Source organism: Anomaloglossus baeobatrachus, chromosome 5 (genome assembly GCF_048569485.1).
Source record: "Anomaloglossus baeobatrachus isolate aAnoBae1 chromosome 5, aAnoBae1.hap1, whole genome shotgun sequence".
NCBI classification, from domain to species: Eukaryota; Metazoa; Chordata; class Amphibia; order Anura; family Aromobatidae; genus Anomaloglossus; species Anomaloglossus baeobatrachus.
Window position 1 is genome coordinate 298,505,375 of NC_134357.1, and position 22,767 is coordinate 298,528,141.

At 44.4% G+C, this 22,767-nt stretch overlaps 1 protein-coding gene across 1 annotated transcript in view; it reads left to right on the forward strand.

Moving 5' to 3' along the window:
- Window positions 1-22,767, forward strand: part of LOC142311321 (5-hydroxytryptamine receptor 3A-like) — a 75,056-nt gene that overhangs the window by 50,335 nt on the left and 1,954 nt on the right. Inside the window, exons 6-8 of the mRNA XM_075349633.1 lie at window positions 6,215-6,363; window positions 17,539-17,749; window positions 21,211-21,339. Of these exons, the coding sequence (XP_075205748.1) occupies window positions 6,215-6,363; window positions 17,539-17,749; window positions 21,211-21,339 (489 nt within the window). The remainder of the gene's footprint in view (window positions 1-6,214; window positions 6,364-17,538; window positions 17,750-21,210; window positions 21,340-22,767) is intronic.

Here is a 22,767-nt window from a genome sequence, read left to right on the forward strand (position 1 = left end):
CAGTCTTTAGTCCGTACGGCGGCAGTTTGAACCTTGTAGGGTTGGTGTTCCATTCCGGTCCCTTGTTCTCCTGTCACTGCTGATGCCCCCGGACTTTACGGTCAGTGAGGTCCTGGATGGTCCCCTCACTGTGCAGATTTTATCAGATCTGTCTGAAGCGTTTGCCTGACCTAGGGCTCTGTACCCCGTCGGTGCTATGGTTCTGGGATTACTCTACTGTACTCCACCGGCAACCACACGCCTGGGCCCTCAGGTCAAGATATATGGAGAGACTGCAAGTACGGGTCATCTCCAGGCTAAATTCTTCTCCAAACTGCAGCTGGAGGGAGAGGACATTGCACAATATGCCACAGCACTACAGGACGTGATGGCAGAAATACAGAAGAAAGAAAACAAACAGGTAGTCGGGTTAGAGTCAGTGGATAAGATACTTCATGAGCAGTTTGTCTTGGGGCTCTACAATACCTCGCTACGAAGGGCGTTGTCAGAGCGTACCCGGGTGGACCCGATCCTCTCATTCCAGAAAATCCTGGCAGAGGCGGTGACCCAAAGTAAAGAAGAAATCTACACCTCCGGGGTGGTACGCTATCACGCTGCAAGTCTTAGTGGAAGCTCAGAATCAGAGACAGTCCTGGCTCAGGCAGTACAAAATCTGCAGAATTCTCTGACTAGCTTGCAAGAGAAACGGACACAGATGGGACTGGACATGAAGAATCGCTTCCATCCCTAAAGTTCCTTATCTGCTTCCACAGCATCCCTATCAGGCATACCCACTACCTCCAGACTTGGACATGAGTAGCAGTATTGCCTCTGAAGTTCTGTACCAACTTCAACAGTACCCCTATCAGACTTACCCACCACCATCAACCAGGCCCCCTGTGGTCCTACCAACACCCCATGGAAGCCGCACCATGTAACCAGAACAGGCCAAGGAGGAGTGAAGATTTCATCTGCTGACGATGTGGGGGACGGGGTCATTGGGCCCGAAATTGCCAGAAGGGACCCACAACCAAACCAGAACCGCTGATAAATGACCAACCCCCCACCCACAGTAGAGCGGCGTCCTGTGGGGGAAGCTCAAAGGGAAACCGCCCAGTATGAAAATGAACATCTGGTGGCAGGAACTCCCCATCCTGCATGCCGAATTCAAAGGTGTCCCCATAGATTGCTTGCTAGACACGGGTTCACAAGTGACAACTATGGCAGACGCCTTCTTCAACCAATACTTCCAGGCCCTGGCCTGACCTGAGCGAGAGACTCTGATCTGCGTGACTGCTGCTAACCACCAGCCCATCCCAGTAAAAGGGGTTGTGTGGATGAAAGTACGCATCTGCGGCCAAGAAATAGGGCCGAAAGGAATATTGTTGGTCCCGGAACCTATTCGAGAAGATGTGCCTGTGGTTCTGGGCTTGAACGTTTTACAAGAACTTGACCAAATATTGTTCATGAAAAGAGGCCCTTGATATTGAAAAGAGGCCCTTGGTATTGGAAGCATACAACCCCACACAAGGCCACCCAAGTCACCTTCCAACATTTGATTCAGGTCTGTGGAACCCAGAACCGTGTACCAGCATATCGTGCAGTTGGAGTTATTCGCAGCCCTGCCAAAGAGCTCTGGGTATTGTCCCCTGGAAAGGATTGTCTGGTCTATCTGCCGGTTGGTACCCACCAAAGCCTTGAAAGGATGGAGGTGCTAGTTGAGCTGATAGATACTGAGAAAGCTGATTGGGAGGTGATGCTAGCCCGTACCCTTCCTGTTCAGCAGGAACGAAACTGGCACATGTGTACCTCCATCGAGGTGAGGTGGTGACCCATAAGGAGACATCCCTTTCTCCCGTAGAAGATGTGGGTTGGACTTTGAAAGTCTCAAAAGAGGCAGAGGAGCTGCCATCTCCGGAGTGGAATGGGCAAGTGATTCTGGATCAGATGGGAGTGGATAAGAAGTCCCTTGACCCCGAGAATGTAAAAGCAATAAAAGAGATGTTGTGAAAGCATCAGGTTACATTTGCTTGCCATGCAGAAGATTTCGGCTGCACCAAGGCCATTACACACGAAATACCCACGAGGGACACACACCCGATCCGTGAAAGATACCGCCAGATTCCTCCCAGACTATATCAAGAGCTGAAGGCTTTGCTGGGACAGATGTTGGAGTCGGGAGTGGTGCAGGCGAGTCAGAGTCACTGGGCAGCTTCGGTAGTACTTGTCAAAAAGAAGGATGGGTCAGTGAGATTCTGTGTGGACTATAGGAAGCTAAATGCCTCTACCGTCTGCGACTCCTATCACTTGCCCAGGGTTGAAGAGTCCTTGTCCGCCCTGGGAAGAGCTAAGTACTTCTCAACGCTCGACCTGGCGAGCGGGTACTGGCAGGTACCGGTAGTGGCTAAGGATAAAGAGAAGACCGCCTTTGTGCTCCCAATAGGGCTGTATGAGTTCAATTGGATGCTGTTTGGTCTCTCCAATGCCCCAGATACTTTCCAACGGCTGATGAAGTGTCTGAGGGATCTGAGTTTTGTAGCCATTCTCATCTATTTGGACAACATTATCTACGTTAACTCGTTCCAGGAACAGCTCGAATGACTAGGGCAGGTACTCGGCCGGCTACGGGCCGTCAAACTGAAAGTAAAACCGAGGAAGTGCCAACTCTTCAAGACAGAGCTCGAGTATTTGAGCCATACGATGTCGCAAGACGGAGTATTACCGTCCCAAGAAAAGGTAGCGGCTATTCGTCAGTGGCCTACTCCCTGGACTTTGCAAGAGCTGAAAGCTTTCCTGGGACTGGCTGGATACTACCGGCGCTTTGAGAAGGACTTCGTCAAGTTGGTGGGCCCCCTCAATGAGTTGCAACTGGGACAGCAGGAATGCCGAAGAATCGAGCCATCCCTTGGGACCAGAAACAGAAGGAGGCCTTCCAGGCCCTGAAAGATGCCTTGACCATGGCACCGATACTGGCCTATGCGGATTTTGACAAGCCTTTTTTACTCTATGCAGATGGTAGTCTCCATGGCTTAGGGGCTGTCCTGTCCCAGGAACAAGATGGTCGGGAGAGAGTAATAGCATATGCAAGCCGATCCTTATGGGACACAGAGAGGAATCCCAGTTCGTTCCGTCTGGAGCTGCTGGCCTTGGTGTGGGCCATGATGGAGAAATTTGCGGGCTTCTTGACATAGACCAAAATTTAGGTCCAGACTGAAAATAACTCACTAGAACACCTAGACAACGCCAAATTGGGAACCCTAGAACAGAAGTGGGTAGCTCGCCTAGTAAAGTTCGACTTCAGCATTCGGTATTGGGCTACCGTAGAGAACGCTAATGCGGATGGTCGGTCAAGGGTAACTGTCGAGGTCCCCTTAGGGGATCGTGATGAAGATTTGGAAGAGGAAGAGACCCCTGACTTCTGGAAGTTCCTGCACCCCAGTGATAGCGGCCTTGACAAGCGGAGAGGCCGGTGTCCCACTAAATCTTTAGGACAAACTAAAGGAGAGTCGGGGCTTGCTCAAGACAAGGACGAAGGTTTGACACAGATTAAACAATGGATAGTCCGGCAGCAGATCCCAAACAAAGAGGAGCGGAATTGGCCTTGATGCTGACATGAAGAGCATACTGCGTCAGTGGGATAGGTTGGAGCTTCGGTATACTGTACTTTACTACCAGAAGCAACATTCGAAGGAGACCGAGGTGAGGTGGCGGGTTGTCCTCCCAAGAGGCCTGGTGACCGAGGTCGTCAAAGAGGCTCATGAGTTTAAAGCCCTCTTCGGTGCAGTCAAAACCTAACAGTGGCTACAGCGGTATGTGTATTATCCCAGGCTTCAGTCTGCAGTAGAAGAGGGCTGTCAGCGGTGCCGAGTGTGCGATCTCGTCAAGAGCACCAAACAAAGGGCACCCGTCCAGACCATCCGAACTAAGGAGCCATTGGAAGTCTTGATGATCGATTATCTCCTCGTGGGAGACTCGGCTCGGGGTCCACAGTACTGTTTGATCATGACTGATCACTTCTCCAAGTTTGCTGTGGTCTGGTCACCCCGACTAGGGATCAGACGGCCGACTCAGCTGCACGAGTGATCTGCCAAGATTTCATTTGAGTGCATGAGTGCCTGAAACGGATTAATTCTGACCAAGGCGCATGTTTTCATGACAAAGTAATGGAACAACTGTACCGCTTGTATAGCATTGAGCGGTCTAGGACCACCCCCTACCATCCTTAGGGCAACGGGGCAGGGTGATTCAATCATACACTTCTTCAGATGCGGAGGACCTTAGAAGAAGATAAGAAGTCACACTGGCCAGAGTACTTGTCAGAGTTGCTGTGGGCCTATAATAACCAGGTCCATTCTGCAATGGGGTATAGCCCCTATATGCTACTATTCAGAAGAACTGGAGGGGAGTTCTTTTAACTGAACCTAGACCAACCAGAAGATCTGTCTGAACCTGCAGTTACCTCTTGGGTGAAGTAGCACCGCCAACAGTTGAAGACAATCCGATGGCTGTCAGGGCAACAACTGCAGAAGAAGGTGCACAGTGGTCGCCGTCTGGTGTCTGGTGCAAGAAGTCCCACTTCAGTCTCGAGATCGAGTGCTGGTGCGAGAGAAGCACCCTAGGGGCAAACTAAGTGAGTGATGAGAAGGGCAGCCTTGCATGCTGCTGGAACGAGTGTATGCCGATGCTACCGTCTATAAAGTTCAGATTGAAGGTGGGACGGCGGAGCCCTGTGTCCTCCACAGAAATATGCTGCATCCATGACGCTTTGAAAACCCCCAGGATCTGTTGAGGAGTCGGCCCCCACTCCTGCGACTGAGTCCCCCGTCTGGATAGAGGATGATGACTGATGGTCTGTCCCAAATGTAACTGATCCTCCCCATCTGAGAATACTAGCACAGTGGGATCATTGCCTCCTTGGCTAGAGGAAGAACCGTTGAATCCACCTGTGGACCCTGAGGTGAACGTTACCCTGGAAGAGAGCCAAGAGTCAAACGAGAGCCAGGATATCCGGAGATCCCAGAGGTCTACTGCAGGGGTTCCACCAGTCAGGTATGCAGATCAGTTTGTATTGTCAGGACTGCCAATGTTGTTGTCTTCCTCTGCAGGTGTTACCTATGCATTGCGCGCTACGGTGTTGTACTGTGGGACCACCGGAGATGATAAGAGAGCCGGGCACTCTTTGTTGTAGCTCCCCAAAGGCAAAGAAACTGAAAAGAATCCAACTTCTTGACTGGTTTATGCTCTTACATAGTCATGGTCGAGGACGGCCAACATTGAGAAGGGAGGCATGTAGGCGAATGCAGCCCCTACTAAGAATGTTGCTTCACTGTACTTTCTGTGTTGTGTTGCGCTGCTGGCTTTAAGAGACTGGCTCATAAGCAGAGCAAAATGGTATGGCCCAGATCTCCCCTGCTGCTGAAGCTGACTTGCTCTGATTGGAGAGTAGTGGAAAAGAAGCAGGAAGTGACTGAGTGTGTGAATTTGAGGACGTGCTGAGGAGTGCAGAAATAGGAGCGTTTTCTATCCGGCCTGCCAAAGTTCCCTGCCAGATGAGCCCAGCTGTCCAGCAGAATTGGGAAAAGGAGTCCTGCATCACCTTCCTAGAGTGAAGTGCACACCACCATACTGACGAGCCCCAGAGCAGACCTGTCATGCGGAAGGAGCCGTGAGTAGTACCTGGGTACGGTGGTGAGGGAACCAGTATAGGCCTCCACAGTGAGAGTGCGGTATCCGCACTGTCCCTTTAGAGGAGACCAGCCAGGTTAGTGGATAGAGTAGAATTGCGTAATGTTATATATGTGCACATTATTGTATTGCTATTTGAACTTGTATTGCTTACTGCACTAGTTGTGGCACCCTGGTCTGTTCGCCTCAGCTAAACTATACACAATTGTATCTGCAGTTGTCTCTTTTACCGTTTCTTCCTTTTTGCCCCTATACCAACACTGCTCTGCAGCTCACGTTTGTTACCCTGGTAAATAAAATGTCTTCTTGGTTTACCTGTTAAGTCTGTCTGATCCCATGACTTGCTCTGCAGAGCGGTGAGCCCTCGGTCTATCGCTTCAGCAGTGCGCCACTGGACATGGCTATTGACTTTTGTATCATGCGATCATAATACACATCTTTTCCTAATATGTCCCATAATCGGAACCTAGATACAGTTCTTTTCAATTGGAATAGAAGTATGCAGTACAGTCACAGTTCATGTAACTATATTGCACTGTCTTCTTCCTAGAGAACAACATTGTTTTGAAGTCCATGAGGAATGCTTCAGAAGTAGACAGAGATCGCTTGACATACTTTGTTGACAATGGAGAATGGCATCCACTGGAGTTAGTCGTGGAAGAAACAACACAGACTGGCCGCTCCACGCTCTTATTCTCGGTATTTGGATTGAGTATTCTTCCTTGTTACTACCCATGTGTCTAACTAAGTTTCCTTGTTTCAGTAGAAAAGCTAAATGCAAGGGTATGTGCACATGTTAAGTATATGCTTCAGAAATTTCTGTATCTCTTGGCTGTTTTTGCATCATTTTTGATGCAGATTTTTACCCCATCCATTAGAATGGGTGAAATCTGCTGAAAAATGCTGAAAGAATTGACATGCTGCAGTGAAAAATAAGCAACATGTGCATGAGACATCAGAAATCATATTTACTTTGCTGATGCACGCATGACTAAAAGTCGGTGGTTGCCAGAAGAAATAAAGATCACTTTCTACTAGGTGCCACACTTCCATTACAGAAGCCAGGTACCTTCATAAAGTTATTAACTTGCACATAAAGTGTGATGCTACTCACTACTTATGAATAGTATAGACGGAAGGGTAGTCAGACAAGCCGGGGTCAGGAAACAGGAGGACACGACAGGACACAGGGAGTAAGCAGAAACGCAGTCAAGTCACAGGCCCGAGGGTCAGAATTCCAGGAGAGTATGTATTAGATTCAGGGAGCAGACAGAGACTTGGTCAGGTAATGGTCCAAGGTCAGAAGCCAGGAGGTAACGACAAGAATAGGGAGTGGGCAGAGAGGAGTCAAACAACGGTCCAGGGTCAAGAAACTTAGATCAGAACACAGCACAAACACAAGCCAAGAGCACAACTGTAGAACCAGAGAGTACGACTGGCGAAGTTCTGGGGGAGCATGCTCAGTAATTAAACAGAGCAGTTACCAGGAAGGTGGAACACCTGAGTAAAAGCACCTCCCAGAACCTGCATGGAATCCTGTGCTGTCATTCAAACTGTCAGCGAGTACTCAGAGAAACACAGCAGAGCATCTCCAAATAAAAGATGCTCTGCACAAAGGAAACGTCACTGCCAGCTCTGTAGTTCAGGAATGTGCAGCAGAGCATCACCTGTGTGCAAGATGCTCTGCACAGAGGAATAATGTCACTGCCAGCTCCATAATCCAGGAAGGCACAGCAGAGCATCACCTGTGTGCAAGATGATCTGCACAGATTTATCGTGACATAAAGCCTATATCTTTAGGTTAATAGTGTTATTGGACCTGACAGGTTCCCTTTAAAGTTGAATGTTTAGGTAACACAGAGCCTGTAAAAAGCAAAATAATACAACATTTTTGTTGAAATCCAATCACAAAAATTATTTTTAGCGCAAAAAATATGTATTTACATAAAAAATAAATTGTCCTACAAGGTGGACAACTCTTTTAATGTTCTTTCTTGGGTCTCCAAGTGATCTGCATAGAGCTTTTCATGGTCATCCACATTCATTTCATCATTTCAGTTTTCATTTCAGTCTCTAATTTTTATGAGAAAAGACCTCGCCTCACCTTGTGTAGGTGCTCTGGAGAAAAAAAACAGTCAGTAGATTTGAAATAACTCCGGCACACTACTAATTCCCATAAGAATCAAGGAGACATGGTAAATTGAAAAATCTTTTTTCTTTTATTTTGCTCGTGAAAAAGTGAATAGAGTGCTTTACATGCGTCCGCCGACGTTTCGGCCAATAGGCCTTCCTCAGGTCGGACAAAACTGGAGAGCAGCAGGAGAAGAAGCAAATAAAAGTAGATGTATTAGACCGTATGTTGGAACAGTGGGGTGACCACTGTTATACACAGGAAAATCTATATGATTCAACAGAGGGTACTGGCTCACTCTCTTGTCAATCGAAAATCTTGAATATAACGGTCCTCTGGTGGCTGTAGTGTGACTACCGGAGAATCGGCATAGGGGGTCACCAAGTCTCGTCAACCATGACCAGAGACCTGTGTTGAGGTGAGTTTCCAGTACTCTTTAATATGCAGAGATAATTATGTTTCCATGTTCTACGTATATTACCATTACTTATAGGTGCTCAGGAATCCTGTCATTCAAAGACGGCTGTGACTCCAGAGATAGTTCTGGGATAGGGATTGGAGGAGGAATATGGTTAAAGGGTATGTAGAGTAAGGTGGGACCTGACCCAGGTAGTAGCCTATGATTCCAGTGGCCTATGCATGGGAAAGGGTCCAAGGAGACAAGGAGAATCCAGGCGACTACCGACGGGTATCAGAGGTGCTGGGGAGGTGGACCGCTCGTCCTGTGAGGTCTCTGACTACAGGCCAGCTCATTTTACTTAATGGACCCCATTGTAACCACTGTGTTTGATACAGTCAGATAGAGTGAGGGGAATGCCAAAGCGGCCCAGTATTTATAGTGTTTTACAGGATTAAAAAACTTTACAAACTGTAATAATTGAAAAATAAAAGGCTCTGGCCCTGATTCATAAAAGAGTTTACTCCAGAAACTGTCATAAAAGATTTTTTTTAAAAAAGTCACAAACATTTTGCGCAATGTGCTGTTGTACAAAAATTATGTGAATTTAGGTGTGTTCACACACGGTTTGGGCAGCTCTTTCAAAATGGGCAGAACTGGTAAGTAGTCGGGGCAGTACATTTCTGACTGGAGTAACATATCTGGAAAGGCGAACACCACTAATAAGATTCGCCAAATTCATTAAAGGGAATCTGTCACCAGATTTTTGCAATGTAATCTGAGAGCACCATAATGTCACGCTAGGTACGGGGAAGTACCAAGCGAATGGTGAAAGGGTAGGAAAACTCTGTGCCTAGGAAAGGGGAAGATGGTGACCCCTGACCAAACCTACATCTGGAGCCTGGGGACCCTCACATCCCTGGATAGGTTCCGCACCTATGAGCTGAGCCAGATACCCGACCCTAGGTATCCCTAGTGCTGGGCCCTAAATAGAGAATGGATGGGGTGAGCTCTTCGTTAATACCACTGAACACTATAGAAGACACAACAAGGACACACAAGGGAAAAATGCATGAACTTCTTATCCACAGATGACTGAGGTAGAAGTTCAGCCAGGTTTTCAGAAACAATACCACAGAGGTGTACAAACCACCTGCTTGCAACCAAGGCTTGAATGAACTGAGTAATATCACCAGTCCAAGGAAGGAAGGGGTATTTAATCACCAAGAGAATACTGATGATCAGCAGCTAGGTGAAAGGTGAGTTCCTGCTGGGATCAAAGGGGGAAAGATGAATCCAGCAGGAAAGCAATTTATACCAATGAATACTGACAGCAGGAACAATGGAAAGTCAGGGAGCATTTTGCGAAGCCAAACGCTGTGACCTTCTATGGCCAGAAACCACATGACTGTCTGCCACTAGTGACACAAAATATTACAGCAGAGTCTCATATTACAGTGATGTGGCACTTTCTAGACTGTGTTTAGGATTTAATCAACTGGAGATTATCATGACAGGACAACAAGGTCTCATGCAGTGTAGTCAAACCACACCCCCAACACTGATTAGCAGCTCTCTGTTACTATACAATGTACAGAGAAAGCTGTGGTGTGGGCTGGGTTATAAGATTTGAGTTCTGCCAGATGTGCAGCAGAGACTATGTCATAACTGTTGAACACAGTAAACTAAGTTATTCATCATTAAAGGGAACCTGTCAGCAGAAATTTCCCCTAAAACCTAAAAGATTCCCCCTCTGCAGCTCCTGGGCTGCATTCTAGAAAGGTCCCTGTTATTATTGTGCCCCCTTTCTGATCAAAATACAGAGTTTATAAAGTGGTACCTTTTTGGATTTGGATTCTGTAAATGTGACACGGGGGCGGGCTGCCTGGCGTCCGTTATTCTGCCTCCTGCCGCTTTAGGCCGTCCCCTATCACTCCTTTCCATAGCTGTGGACGCCGCCCAGTGCTCCACAGGTCCCCGCGCATGCCCAGTGCCCATCTCTCGTGGATGAGCACTGTGCCCAGTGTCACCGCTGGTGACGTGCGCGCAGGCTTTAGATTATGGGCGGTGCTGTGATGTTTATTACCAAGCAACCGCCCATAATCGCGGGACCGCGCTTTCCCCCTCGGCGTCCTTCGTTCTGCGCAAGCGCGATGCTGCTGACCCCACGTCACCTCCTTCCCATCATGCCCTGAGGCTTGTTTTTTAGCGGGACAAGTTGTACTTTTGAATGCCACATATCCTTTTATCATGTGATGCAATAGCACTAGAAAGCAGGGAAAAAATCCAAGTGTATTGGAAAAAAAAGTGCAATTCTACAATGTTTTATTATTTTGTTTTTTTGTTTAATAACCATGTTCAATGTATGGTAAAATTGACCTGGTAATATGATTCTCTAGGTCAGTACGATTACTTAGATAATACACATGTAAAGTTTATTTTTTTATTTAAGTAGTGACAAAAAGAAATCGGAATTTTGGAAAGAGACATTAAGAGGGCTTAATTCTTGCTCCCAGAGCTGTTGTTTTTACTGATACCATTTGGGGGTAGATACGATGATTGCCTTTTATTGCATACACTACTCACAAAAATGTAGGGATATTTGACTTTTGGGTGAAATTCCAGAATGATCCTAAAATGCACCCTAACCTTTTCAGGTGAACTTAATGTTACCTTCTCTAATCTTTTGAATGCACATGTTCAGTGTTTCAGTATTTTATGCATAACTTGCTGTTCTCTAACAAGAAGCTTAATGGCAAAATTCTGAACAGGTGTTTGATTTATGAATCGCCCAATAAATTTCAGGGTTCAGTTAGAATTGGTATTTAAACAGTCCTCCTCATCATGCTGTTCACATTTGACATCATGAGGCCAAGATGACACCTAACAATTGATCAACAGTACCTTGCCATTGCCAGGATGTTCTCAAATTGAAGAGGCTACTGAGCTTAGAGTGTCATCAGGAGGTTACAACAGAGATACAGAGAGACTCAAAGAGTCACAGAAAGGCTTTGAAGTGAATGTCATTTGGCCACATCCCAACAATGCCCTCTGGACCTGGATGATGAATGCCACACAACTGCAGGCACATTTAAGAAAGGTGAGAGGCACCCAAGTGTTACATCAGACCATTTGAAACCGTTTACCTTGGTGTGATCTGCGTACTAGACGACCTGCAAGGGACCAGTGGCCCGCTGTGCTGTTCATTGTTTGCTAATTTTTAGTTACAAGTGAAAAGGTTTTGGTACCGTGTTAGCCAGTTGAAAAATTATTGAATGTTCTCAGTGAGAGGAACAAAATTATAATCTTGTGATACCTTTTAATGGCTAACTAAAATAAAATAAAGGGATGTTACAAAGCAAGCTTTCGAGACATCTCAGGTCCCTTCATCAGGCATGGTATGACAAAATATCTGAAGAAACACAAATATATGCACAAACAGAGCAGAGGGATGGCATAATAAAAGACATTAAATAAACAAACACTGAGCTTAGAAAGTGAATCCTTAATTAGCTTTGATTAGTGGTGTGAGAGTTTTAGGCTAGGTTCGCAGACTGCGTCTTTTTGACGCTGCGTTTTTGTGTGTTTTTGGCCGCTAAAAACGCACAAAAACGCACCTGCGTTGAAAAAACCTGGGTGCGTTTTTGCCGCGATTTGGTGCGTTTTTGGCTGCGTTTTGCTGCGTTTTTGATCTCTGCATTTTGCTGCGTTTTTCCAATGCATTGCATGGGGGGAAAACGCAGAAAAACGAAGGAAAGAACTGACATGTCCATTTTTTTTTTTTTAACTCAAAAACGCAGGTAAAAAAAAACAGATGTGTGCGGACAGCAAAAATGAAAACTCATAGACTTTGCTGGGGAAGCAAAGTCCTGCAGTTTTGAGGCCAAAAACGCACCCGAAAAACGCGCAAAAACACCGCGAAAAACGCACTGTGCGCACATAGCCTTATTGTCCCAATATCCATGTAGGATCAGAGGTCTGGTCAGTCTCTGGAATAGACTGCTCAGATTTTATAATGGGCCATAAATCCTCCTGACAGGTTGAGTCCTGTGTCCACAGAGTTAAATATTTTAATGAATTTGTATTCCCAGACCCTGAGATGGCTCTGTGACCTGAAGTTGCCTTTTAATATGACAACTTTCATATGCTTTATGTTGTATCCTGAAGCACAGAAATGTTTGGCCACAGGTAAATGGATTTTTTTGTCTGTAATTGTGTGGTGGTGAGATCTCATCCTTGCTCTCAGTCTCTGTCCTGCGTCTCCAACATAGAGGCCCCCAACAGGACATATAGTGCACATGATTAAGTACACCAGCACCCTCTGCTCTGTTTGTGCATATATTTGTGTTTCTTCAGATATTTTGTCATACGATGCCTGATGAAGGGATCTGAGATGTCTCGAAAGCTTGCTTTGTAACATCACTTTATTTTATTTTAGTTAGCCATTAAAAGGTAATCACAAGATTATTATTTTGTTCTTCTCACTGAGAACATTCAATAATTGTTTGCTAATGAAAAACTGAGCAGAAATGATGGTCGCCAACGATGTTGGAGACGTCAAGGAAAGCGCTATGCATCAACCACTGTTGTCACCAGATGAGCCTTTGGTGGTGGTGGTGTTACAGTGTGGGCAGGTGTGTCTAGACAATCCAGAACTGCCCTACACTTTGTGAATGTTACAGTGACAAGCCCCTACTACTTGAATAACATCATTATTCCAGTCATTGTGCCTCTGCATGAACAACACAGTCTGCTGATGGCTGCTCATCAAGAAGAGTGGGATGCCATGCCTCTGTAGACATTAACTCCACTTATGAACAGCATGAGATATTATTGTCAAGCTGTAATTGATGATCAAAGCCACACGACAAGTTAATGAGACATTGACATTTTTTCGGGATGGGTATACCAATTATTGTTGTTGACTTTTGTTTCAATAAATTGTTTTAGATGAGGAAATCACCATTGCATACTTCTACTTAAATGTCCTAAATGATAAAATCTTACTGTAGCGTGAAGTTTTTCCTTTTTCATAAATTTCACCTGAAAGCCAAACATCACTAACTTTTTGTGAGTATTGTATTACTGCAATGCTATGGCGGACCAAAAATTTTAATTCTGGCATTTAAATTTATATTCTCGTTACACTTTTACAATCAGAATTTATTTGATATTTTGTTAGATCGGACTTTTACGAAAGCAGCGATAACAAATGTGTAATTTTTTCTATTGTTTTATTTTTAAAGTTAACCTGCCACCAGATTTAGCATACGGCATTCCAGAATACAGTATATATAGTGGGGGGGAAATTATTTAGTCAGCTTCCAATTGTGCAAGTTCTCCCTCTTAAAACGATGAGAGAGGCCTGTAATTGACATCACAGGTAGACCACAACTATGAGAGACAAAATGAGAAAACAAATCCAAAAAATCACCTTCTCTGATTGGGCAAGATTTATTTATTTTTTTAAATTATGGTGGAAAATAGGTATTTAGTCACCTAATAACATGCAAGATTTTTGGTTCTCACATACCTGTAACTTCTGCTATGCGTCCTCCACGCATTACCTGTAGTAATGGCACCTGTTTGAACTCGTTATCAGTATAAAAGACACCTGTCCACAACCTCAAACAGTCATACTCCAAACTCCACTATGGTGAAGACCAAAGAGCTGTCAAAAGACACCAGAAATAAAATTGTAGCCCTGCACCAGGCTGGGAAGACTGAATCTGCAATAGGCAAGCAGCTTGGTGTGATGAAATCAACTGTGGAAGCAATAATAAGAAAATGGAAGACATACAAGACCACTGATAATCTCCCTTGAACTGGGGCTCCACACAAGGTCTCACCTCGTGGGGTCAAAATGATCACAGAAACAGTGAGCAAAAATCCCAGAACCACATAGGGGGACCTAGTGAATAACCTGCATAGACCTGGGACCATCGTAACAAAGGCTACCATCACTAACACACTACGCCACCAGAGACTCAGATCTTGCAGTGCCAGATGTGTCCCCCTTCTTAATCCAGGACATGTCTGGCCCGTCTGATGTTTGCTAGAGAGCATTTGGATTATCCAGAAAAGTATTGGGAGAATGTCATATGGTCTGATGAAACCAAAGTAGAACTGTTTGGTAGAAACACAACTTGTCATGTTTGGAGGAGACAGAATACTGAGTTGCATCCAAAGAACACTATACCTACAGTCATGGTCAAAAGTTTTGAGAATGCTACAAATATTAATTTTTACAAAGTCTACTGCTTATGTTTTTCTAATGGCAATTTGCATATACTCCAGAATGTCATAAAGAGTGATCAGCTTAACAGCAATTACTTGCAAAGTCAATATTGGCTAAGAAAATGAACTTCAACCCCCAAAACACATTTCAACATCATTGCATTCCTGCCTTAAAAGGAGCAGCTAACATTGTTTTAGTGATTGTTCCAATAACACAGGTGTGGGTGTTGACGAGGACAGGGCTGGCGATCAAAAAGTCATGATTAAGTAAGAATGACACCACTGGACACTTTAAAAGGAGGCTGGTGCTTGGTATCATTGTTTCTCTTCAGTTAACCATGGTTATCTCTAAAGAAACACGTGCAGCCATCATTGCTCTGCACAAAAATGGCCTAACAGGGAAGAGTATCGCAGCTACAAAGATTGCACCTCAGTCAACAATCTATCGCATCATCAAGAACTTCAAGGAGAGAACTTCCATTGTTGCCAAAAAGGCTCCAGGGCGCCTAAGAAGGACCAGCAAACGCCAGGACCGTATCTTAAAACTGTTTAAGCTGCGAGATCGGACTACCAGCAGTGCCGAGCTAGCTCAGCAATGGCAGCAGGCTGGTGTGAGTGCTTCTGCACGCACTGTGAGGCGGAGACTGCTTGAGCAAGGCCTGGTTTCAAGGAGGGCAGCAAAGAAGCCACTTCTCTCCAGAAAAAACATCAGGGACCGACTGATATTCTACAAAAGGTACAGGGAGTGGACTGCTGAGGACTGGGGTAAAGTCATTTTCTCAGATGAATCCCCTTTTCAATTGTTTGGGACATCTGGAAAACAGCTTATTAGGAGAAAAGGTGAGCGCTACCACCAGTCTTGTCTCATGCCAACTGTTAAGCATCCTGAAACAATTCATGTGTGGGGTTGCTTCTCAGCCAAGGGAATCGGCTCACTCACAGTCTTGCCTAAAAACACAGCCATGAATAAAGATTGGTACCAGAATGTCCTCCAAGAGCAACTTCTCCCAACTGTCCAAGAGCAGTTTGGCGCCCAACAATGCCAGCATGATGGAGCACCTTGCCATAAAGCAAAGGTGATCACTAAATGGCTCATGGAACAAAACATAGAGATTTTGGGTCCATGGCCTGGAAACTCCCCAGATCTTAATCCTATTGAGAATTTGTGGGCAATCATCAAGAGACGGGTGGACAAACAAAAACCAACAAATTCTGGCAAAATGCAAGCATTGCTTATGCAAGAATGGACAGCTATCAGTCAGGATTTGGTCCAGAAGTTGATTGAGAGCATGCTAGGGAGAATTGCAGAGGTCCTGAAGAAGAAGGGTCAACACTGCAAATATTGACTTGCTGCATTAACTCATTCTAACTGTCAATATAACCTTTTGGTATTCATAATATGATTGCAATTATATTTCTGTATGTGATGTAAACATCAGACAAACACAATTAAAAACCAGAGGGCAACAGATCATGTGAAAATATAATTTTGGTGTCATTCTCAAAACTTTTGGCCATGACTGTACTGTGAAGCATGGGGGTGGCAACATCATGCTTTGAGGTTGCTTTTCTGCAAAGGGACCAGGACAACTGATCCGTGTACATGAAAGAATGAATGGGGCCATGTATCATGAGATTTTGAGTGCAAACCTCCTTCCATCAGCAAGGGCATTGAAGATGAAACGTGGCTGGGTCTTTCAGCATGATAATGATCCCAAGCACTCCACCAAGGCAATAAAGGATTGGCTTTCTAAGAAGCATATGAAGGTAATTGAGTGGCCTACCAAGCCTCCAGATCTCAACCCCATAGAAAACCTTTGGAGGGAGATGAAAGTCCATGTTGCCCAGTGGCAGACCCAAAACAATCAATGCTCTAGACGAGATCTGCATGGAGGAATGGGCCAACATACCACCAACAGCGTGTGCCAAACCTTGTGAAGACTTACAGAAAACATTGACCTCTGTCATTGCCAACAAAAGATATATAGCAAAATATTGAAATGAACTTTTGTTATTGACCCAATACTTATTTTCCACTATAATTTTCAAAAGAAATCTTGCCAATTCAGACAAGGTGATTTTCTGGATTTGTTTTCTTATTTTGTCTTTTCATAGTTGTGGTCTACCTATGATGTCAATTACAGGCCTCTCTCATCTTTTTATGTGGGAGAACTTCCACAATTGGTCGCTGACTAAATACTTTTTTTCCCCACTGTAGGTGCCTAGACCGCTCTGTATAATGTAAAAAAAAAAGCTTATATTATATCACTTGTGGGGCGGTTAGGTCCTATGGGCATCTAATCTTGAATCCGGTGTCTCCTCTCTTCGTGCAGTTGCTGTCCTCTTTCCCTGCTCCGTGCGGATGACACGTCCTATGTTAGCCACACAGAGTCCGCCATTATGTTTCTGCATAATTTCCCTTCTGTCTGCCCTGCTGAGGGCAGATCAAAGCACTGTAGTCCACATGCTCAGGGTGGTCTTTGACCTTTCCCTGCGCATTACAATACTTTTCTCTGCCTGCAGCAGGACAGAGACAGAAGCGCAATGGCGGACTCGGTGTGGATGACATAGGACGCGTCATCCACACAAAGCAAGAAGGAGAACGGCGATCTCAGGGAGATAGGAGGCGCCAGACCGAGACCAGTGACACCCATCAGGCCAGACCACCCTGCAGACAAGTATAATAAAAGCTATGCTTTACGTTATGCAGATCGGCCTGGGCACTATATACAGTATTCTAGAATAAGGGCTTACTGGTGGTGGCCGCAGCCTATAAAGTACAAACCTGGTGACAGGCTCCCTTTAATGTGGCAAAAGGGGATGATTTTTTTCATATTTTTATAAACATTTTTTACTGCATTTAGGGGTCCCTTTAGGGGACTTGAAGCTGCGAATCATAATCTCCTATGAACCCCAGCTAAACGCTGGATTTCACAGGAATATCTTATGACAGGCATGAGAGGGTCTTTAGCGTCTTTAGCAGATTGTCACAAACCATACCACCACTTATATTATGTAGCAGTGTCTGGGTGGCATATTTAAGGGACAGTTTAGAGATATGACCACTAATTTGTGTGGATTTTGACTTTGTATTTTTGTAATTCCTCAGGTGGTCATAGAGAGGGAATCAAGTCTTTATGTGCTTGCCTTAATCTTACCAACATTGTCTCTGATGCTTCTGGACCTGTTAAGTCACTTCATTCCGAAATCATACAATGAAAAAATCAGCTTCAAGATCACTTTGCTTTTGGGGATATCTGTACTTATGCTCCTACTGAATGAATTCTTGCCTGCATCCTCTGAAAAGCCTCCTATAATTGGTAAGAAGAGGAATTATGACTACTTAAATTTAAGCTTTGAATTAGCGAAATATACTTTATTTAATGCAGAATGTTTTGGGTGTTCTCAATTAAAGCTTTGGAGATGTTGGATAAAATTTTGGCCCTTATTCATCATTTGCAGGGGTTTTTTTAAGTCACTTTCCTTCTTTTAACTTGTGGAATTATTTGCTCTTCTTGAAAAAGGTGCACACAGTAGTGAAATTGGCGCAAAAGTCAAAAATAGTCTTTTTTCCCCCCAGACTTGAACTGTTTTACGACTTTTAGGTGCTAAAAGTCACATCTCGCAAAAATTGGACAAAATACTGCCGTACTGAAAAATACACCAGGGGTGAACTTAGAGGAGCTGGACCAAATTTTTTGGGACCTATTGTCTACCATACGCAAAATGCAGCTTTTGATCTGGTTGAACAAGCCTGCAAATTTAGAGGTGATCTCAAGTCTTTGTATACACGGGCATAACGATCGCAGTCGCAGAGGTTGCGATCGGGTCTGTACAAGAGGAGGGCTTGCTAACACCACTGCCTATCTCCGCTAGATGTGCGCTCAAGGATGCACATTCAGCTAAAAATGTTTTGCTGCCCAGGGGCCCACTGGCTCCCTGTATCACAATATGCACCATCAGCTAATCAGAGGCCAGCAGCTAACATCAGCATACCAGTCATGGGCGGTGCATGGAAGTGGCATCATGTGTTACCCATAGCCAGCACACCAAAGTCAACTGCCGACCTCTGCCTCGACTACAGAAGAGAGACAGAAGACAATAGAAGTAGGTGTTTGATGCCGCGCCAAAAGATCACTAGTTCAGATATTCAGACCAATGTCACTTTATTTTCATCCAGGTCTACGCGTTTCAGGAGCACCTGCTCCCTTCCTCAGGACCGTCAGTATACAAATAACATCAAATCATGGGATTTGATGTTATTTGTATACTGACGGTCCTGAGGAAGGGAGCAGGTGCTCCTGAAACGCGTAGACCTGGATGAAAATAAAGTGACATTGGTCTGAATATCTGAACTAGTGATCTTTTGGCGCGGCATCAAACACCTACTTCTATTGTCTTCTGTTATCTGCCATTGGGTGGCTGCAGCCGTGGATCGATTATTCATGCTGATATAGTGGTTGTGACTTTCACAACCACATCTGGTGAGTAGTATTACTCCCCCCTCCCCTCCCTACATTTTGTCGGGTAAGACCCTATTGGCGCTTGTTTGTCCACAGCTTTTTTGTTCGACTACAGAAGAGGACGCTGCATGGGGAAGGTGAGAACTTTTTTTTTTTTTTTTAACCCCTTAACGACCCATGACGTACTAGATACGTCATGGATCGTGTTCCGGTAAGCCCCGCCCCCTGCCGCCGGCGGGCGGCGGCGATCGGCGCACATATCAGCTGTTATCAACAGCTGATATGTGTGCCTGCTAGCCGCGGGTGGAATCGCTTCCACCCGCGGCCATTAACCCCTTACATTTCGCTGCCAAAGTCTTGGCAGCGATATGTATATGGGCGCCGCCATTACAGTGACTTACCCCGCCCCCGCCGGAAGTCACGTGACATGATCACGTGACTTTTGGCGGTTGCCATGGTAGCACAGGGTCATGTGATGACGCCTGTGGCTAACATGAGTCACTTCCTCTCAATGCCGGAATACAGCCGGCATTGAAAGTGAAGCAGCAAATCTGCAGTTCTCAGCTCTGTAGCTGAGATCTGCAGATTGTGAAAAGCGATCGGATTGCTGATCGCAATAGCCCCCTAGGGGGACTAGTAAAATAAAAAAAAAAAAGTAAAAAAAAAAGTTTTAAAAAATTAAAAAAAAATAAAAAAACCTAAAAGTTCAAATCACCCCCCTTTCACCCCATTGAAAATTAAAGGGTTAAAAAAATAAAAAATACACACATATTTGGTATCGCCGCGTTCAGAAATGCCCGATCTATCAAAATATAAAATCAATGAATCTGATCAGTAAACGGTGTAGCGGCAAAAAAATTCCAAACGCCAAAATTACGTTTTTTGGTCGCCGCAAATTTTGCGCAAAATGCAATAACAGGCGATCAAAACGTAGCATCTGCGCAAAAATGGTACCGTTAAGAACGTCAGGTCAAGACGCAAAAAATAAGCCATCAATGAGCCTCAGATCCTGAAAAATGAGACCGCTACGGGTTTTGGAAAATGGCGCAAAACGTGCGCCACGTTTTTCGGACAAGCTTGTGAATTTTTTTTAACCCCTTAGATACAAGTAAACCTATACATGTTTGGTGTCTACAAACTCGCACCGACCTGAGGCATCATACCCACACATCAGTTTTACCATATAGTGAACACGGTGAATAAAATATCCCAAAAACTATTGTACAATCCCACTTTTTTTGCAATTTTTCCGCACTTGGAATTTTTTTGCAATTTTCCAGTACACTATATGGTAAAACTTATGGTTTCATTTAAAAGTACAACTCGTCCAGCAAAAAACAAGCCCTCATATGGCAAGATTGATGGAAAAATAAAAAAGTTACGCCTCTCGGAAGAAGGGGAGCAAAAAACAAAAACGCAAAAACGGAAAGTGCCCGGGGGCTGAAGGGGTTAAATGTGTTAGAGAACAGCGGCAGAACATGGAACAATATTACAGAATTGGCAGAGGAGGGGGACATTATACTAGGAAGGAGCCCAGGATGGGGAACATAATTACTGGCAGGGGTCCAGGATGGGGGACATTATTACTGGTAGGAACCTGGGATGGGGGACATTTTTACTGGAAGAGGCCCAGAATGAAGGATATTGTACCAGGAAGGGGCCCTGGATGGGGGACATTATTGCTTGTTGGTGCTCAGTATAGGGGACATATAATACTGGAAGGGGCCAGGGTATGGGGCACTACATCAGGATGTGGACCATTATTACTGGAAAGAGCCCAGGATGGTGGCTATGTATCAGGAAGCAACCTGGATAAGGACATTATTACAGGAAGAGGCCAGGATAGGGACATTATTACAGGAAAGTGCTCTGGATGGGGGATATTATAGCAGGAAGGGGTCTAGGATGTTGGACATTATTACTGGAAGAAGCCTGGGATTGAGAACATTCTTGAAGGGGCATAGAATGGGGTACATTATTACCAGAAGGAGCAGAACATGGAGGACATTATGCCAGGGTGGGTGTATTTAGTACAGAATGGAGCACATTATTACATTATGTTGAGGTTCTCCTTTTGCTATTCACTGTGGCATTCAAGATGTTAAACGGGCAGGATTGAAGGAACTTTCATCATTAGGCTATGTGTATATAGCGTTTTGGCCTATGGTGCAGACAGTAACATACCTTTAGTCATTGATGATGTCAAAAAGCTGCATAATCTTACAGCAGGACTATAATGTGTGTGGACAGCTTATATCCCAATGTTTTTCTGATATATATGGTCTGCTTTTAAAAGGTTCTCTTCCACTTTGTTGCAGTAATATTCTTTATTGGCACAATGACTCTCATGTGTATTGGGATCATAGAAACCATCTTCGTTATGTACATTGGAGGTAAAATTCGAAAGAAAGATACAACGCCTGGCGGGACATTGCCATTATATCAAGGTAATGTAATTGTACTTTGCTTAACAGTGTCCTGGAGATAATTAGCATTTTTTTTTTTAATATTTGTTAAAGGAATTTTTTGGGATCTTTAAAAAAAAAAAAAAAATATATAGCAGAATAGCAGAAAATATGTTAACTTAAAATAATGAAACAAAAATTGATATTAGTCAGACTTAAGTATTCATTGTTGTTGCATTTTTTCTTGAATATTATAAGACTTATTAAAGACCTAATTGAGAAAAAATAATATTTTAACTCACTTACTGAACCCCAGGCACACCAGTATTGACGTTCCAGTGATCCTCTTCTAGTCCAGCAGCAATAGCGTCACATCAATCATTCCCGGAAATGATACCAGTAACCTCAAAAAATGATATGTACCTACAGTTATAGGGATACAATGCTGCCAGGTCATATTACTGAAAGTGCAGCTACTAGGAAGAAATTAACATATTTCTTGCTGGGAGCTCCTGCACTTTGATTGACAGCTAGCCCTGCAGTGTATTTGTGCAGCACAAAGTAAAAATCAAAGAACCGGGGTGTGCGTACAGCCACTGCTCATAGTATAGTGATGACTGTAATGGCTCCCTGCATCATGGCCATGACTAAAGCCCGAGGTAGCCACACTTTCAGAAAAGTGGCCGGTCACCATTGTAACACTATTTACCATAGATTAATCCTAAATAGGTAAAAATATAGGTTTCTGAAGGCGACTGGTTCCCTTTAAGGTCTGTTTACACAAAACGACTGCTCCCAATTATGGATGTCAAGAAAAGGCGCAATAGGCTTATTTCCTTTTCAATATTACTCATCATTCTATATTTTAAGGGAAACAAGGAAGAAAGTACATCAGTGTGACAGCGTTAGTATGGTCTGTAAAGGCTTTTGAGCCCTTGTTCCCACTGTGAAGTAATAATGTGCCAAGTGTGGCAGCAATCTTACATTTCGAGGTGACAAGTCAAGGTGCGAAAAAGGGTACAATTCAGTTTTAGGACAAGAATTTTTGACTGACAAATTTTATATTTTCTCTGGGCATGTGTTTCAGAAGAAAGGGATTTACGCCGCGCTCACACTACGTAATTCAGTCATAGATTTAGTTTTCTTTGTAGGCACAGGTTAACGCGTTTCGAGGGACACAGCCCTCTTCATCAGGACAGCAGGCCAGAAAGAACATAAATATAGTGATCACTATATTTATGTTCTTTCTGGTCTGCTGTCCTGATGATGAAGAGGGCTGTGTCCCTCGAAACGCATTGACCTGTGCCTACAAAGAATAAAGAAACATAAATCTATGATTGAATTACGTGGTGTGAGCGCAGCGTAAATCCCTTTCTTCTGAAACACACATACTATGGTCTAAACCAGGGAGCTGCAGCTAACCACCATTATTTTGGCTATTATAGTGGTTGTGACTGGCACAACCACTAT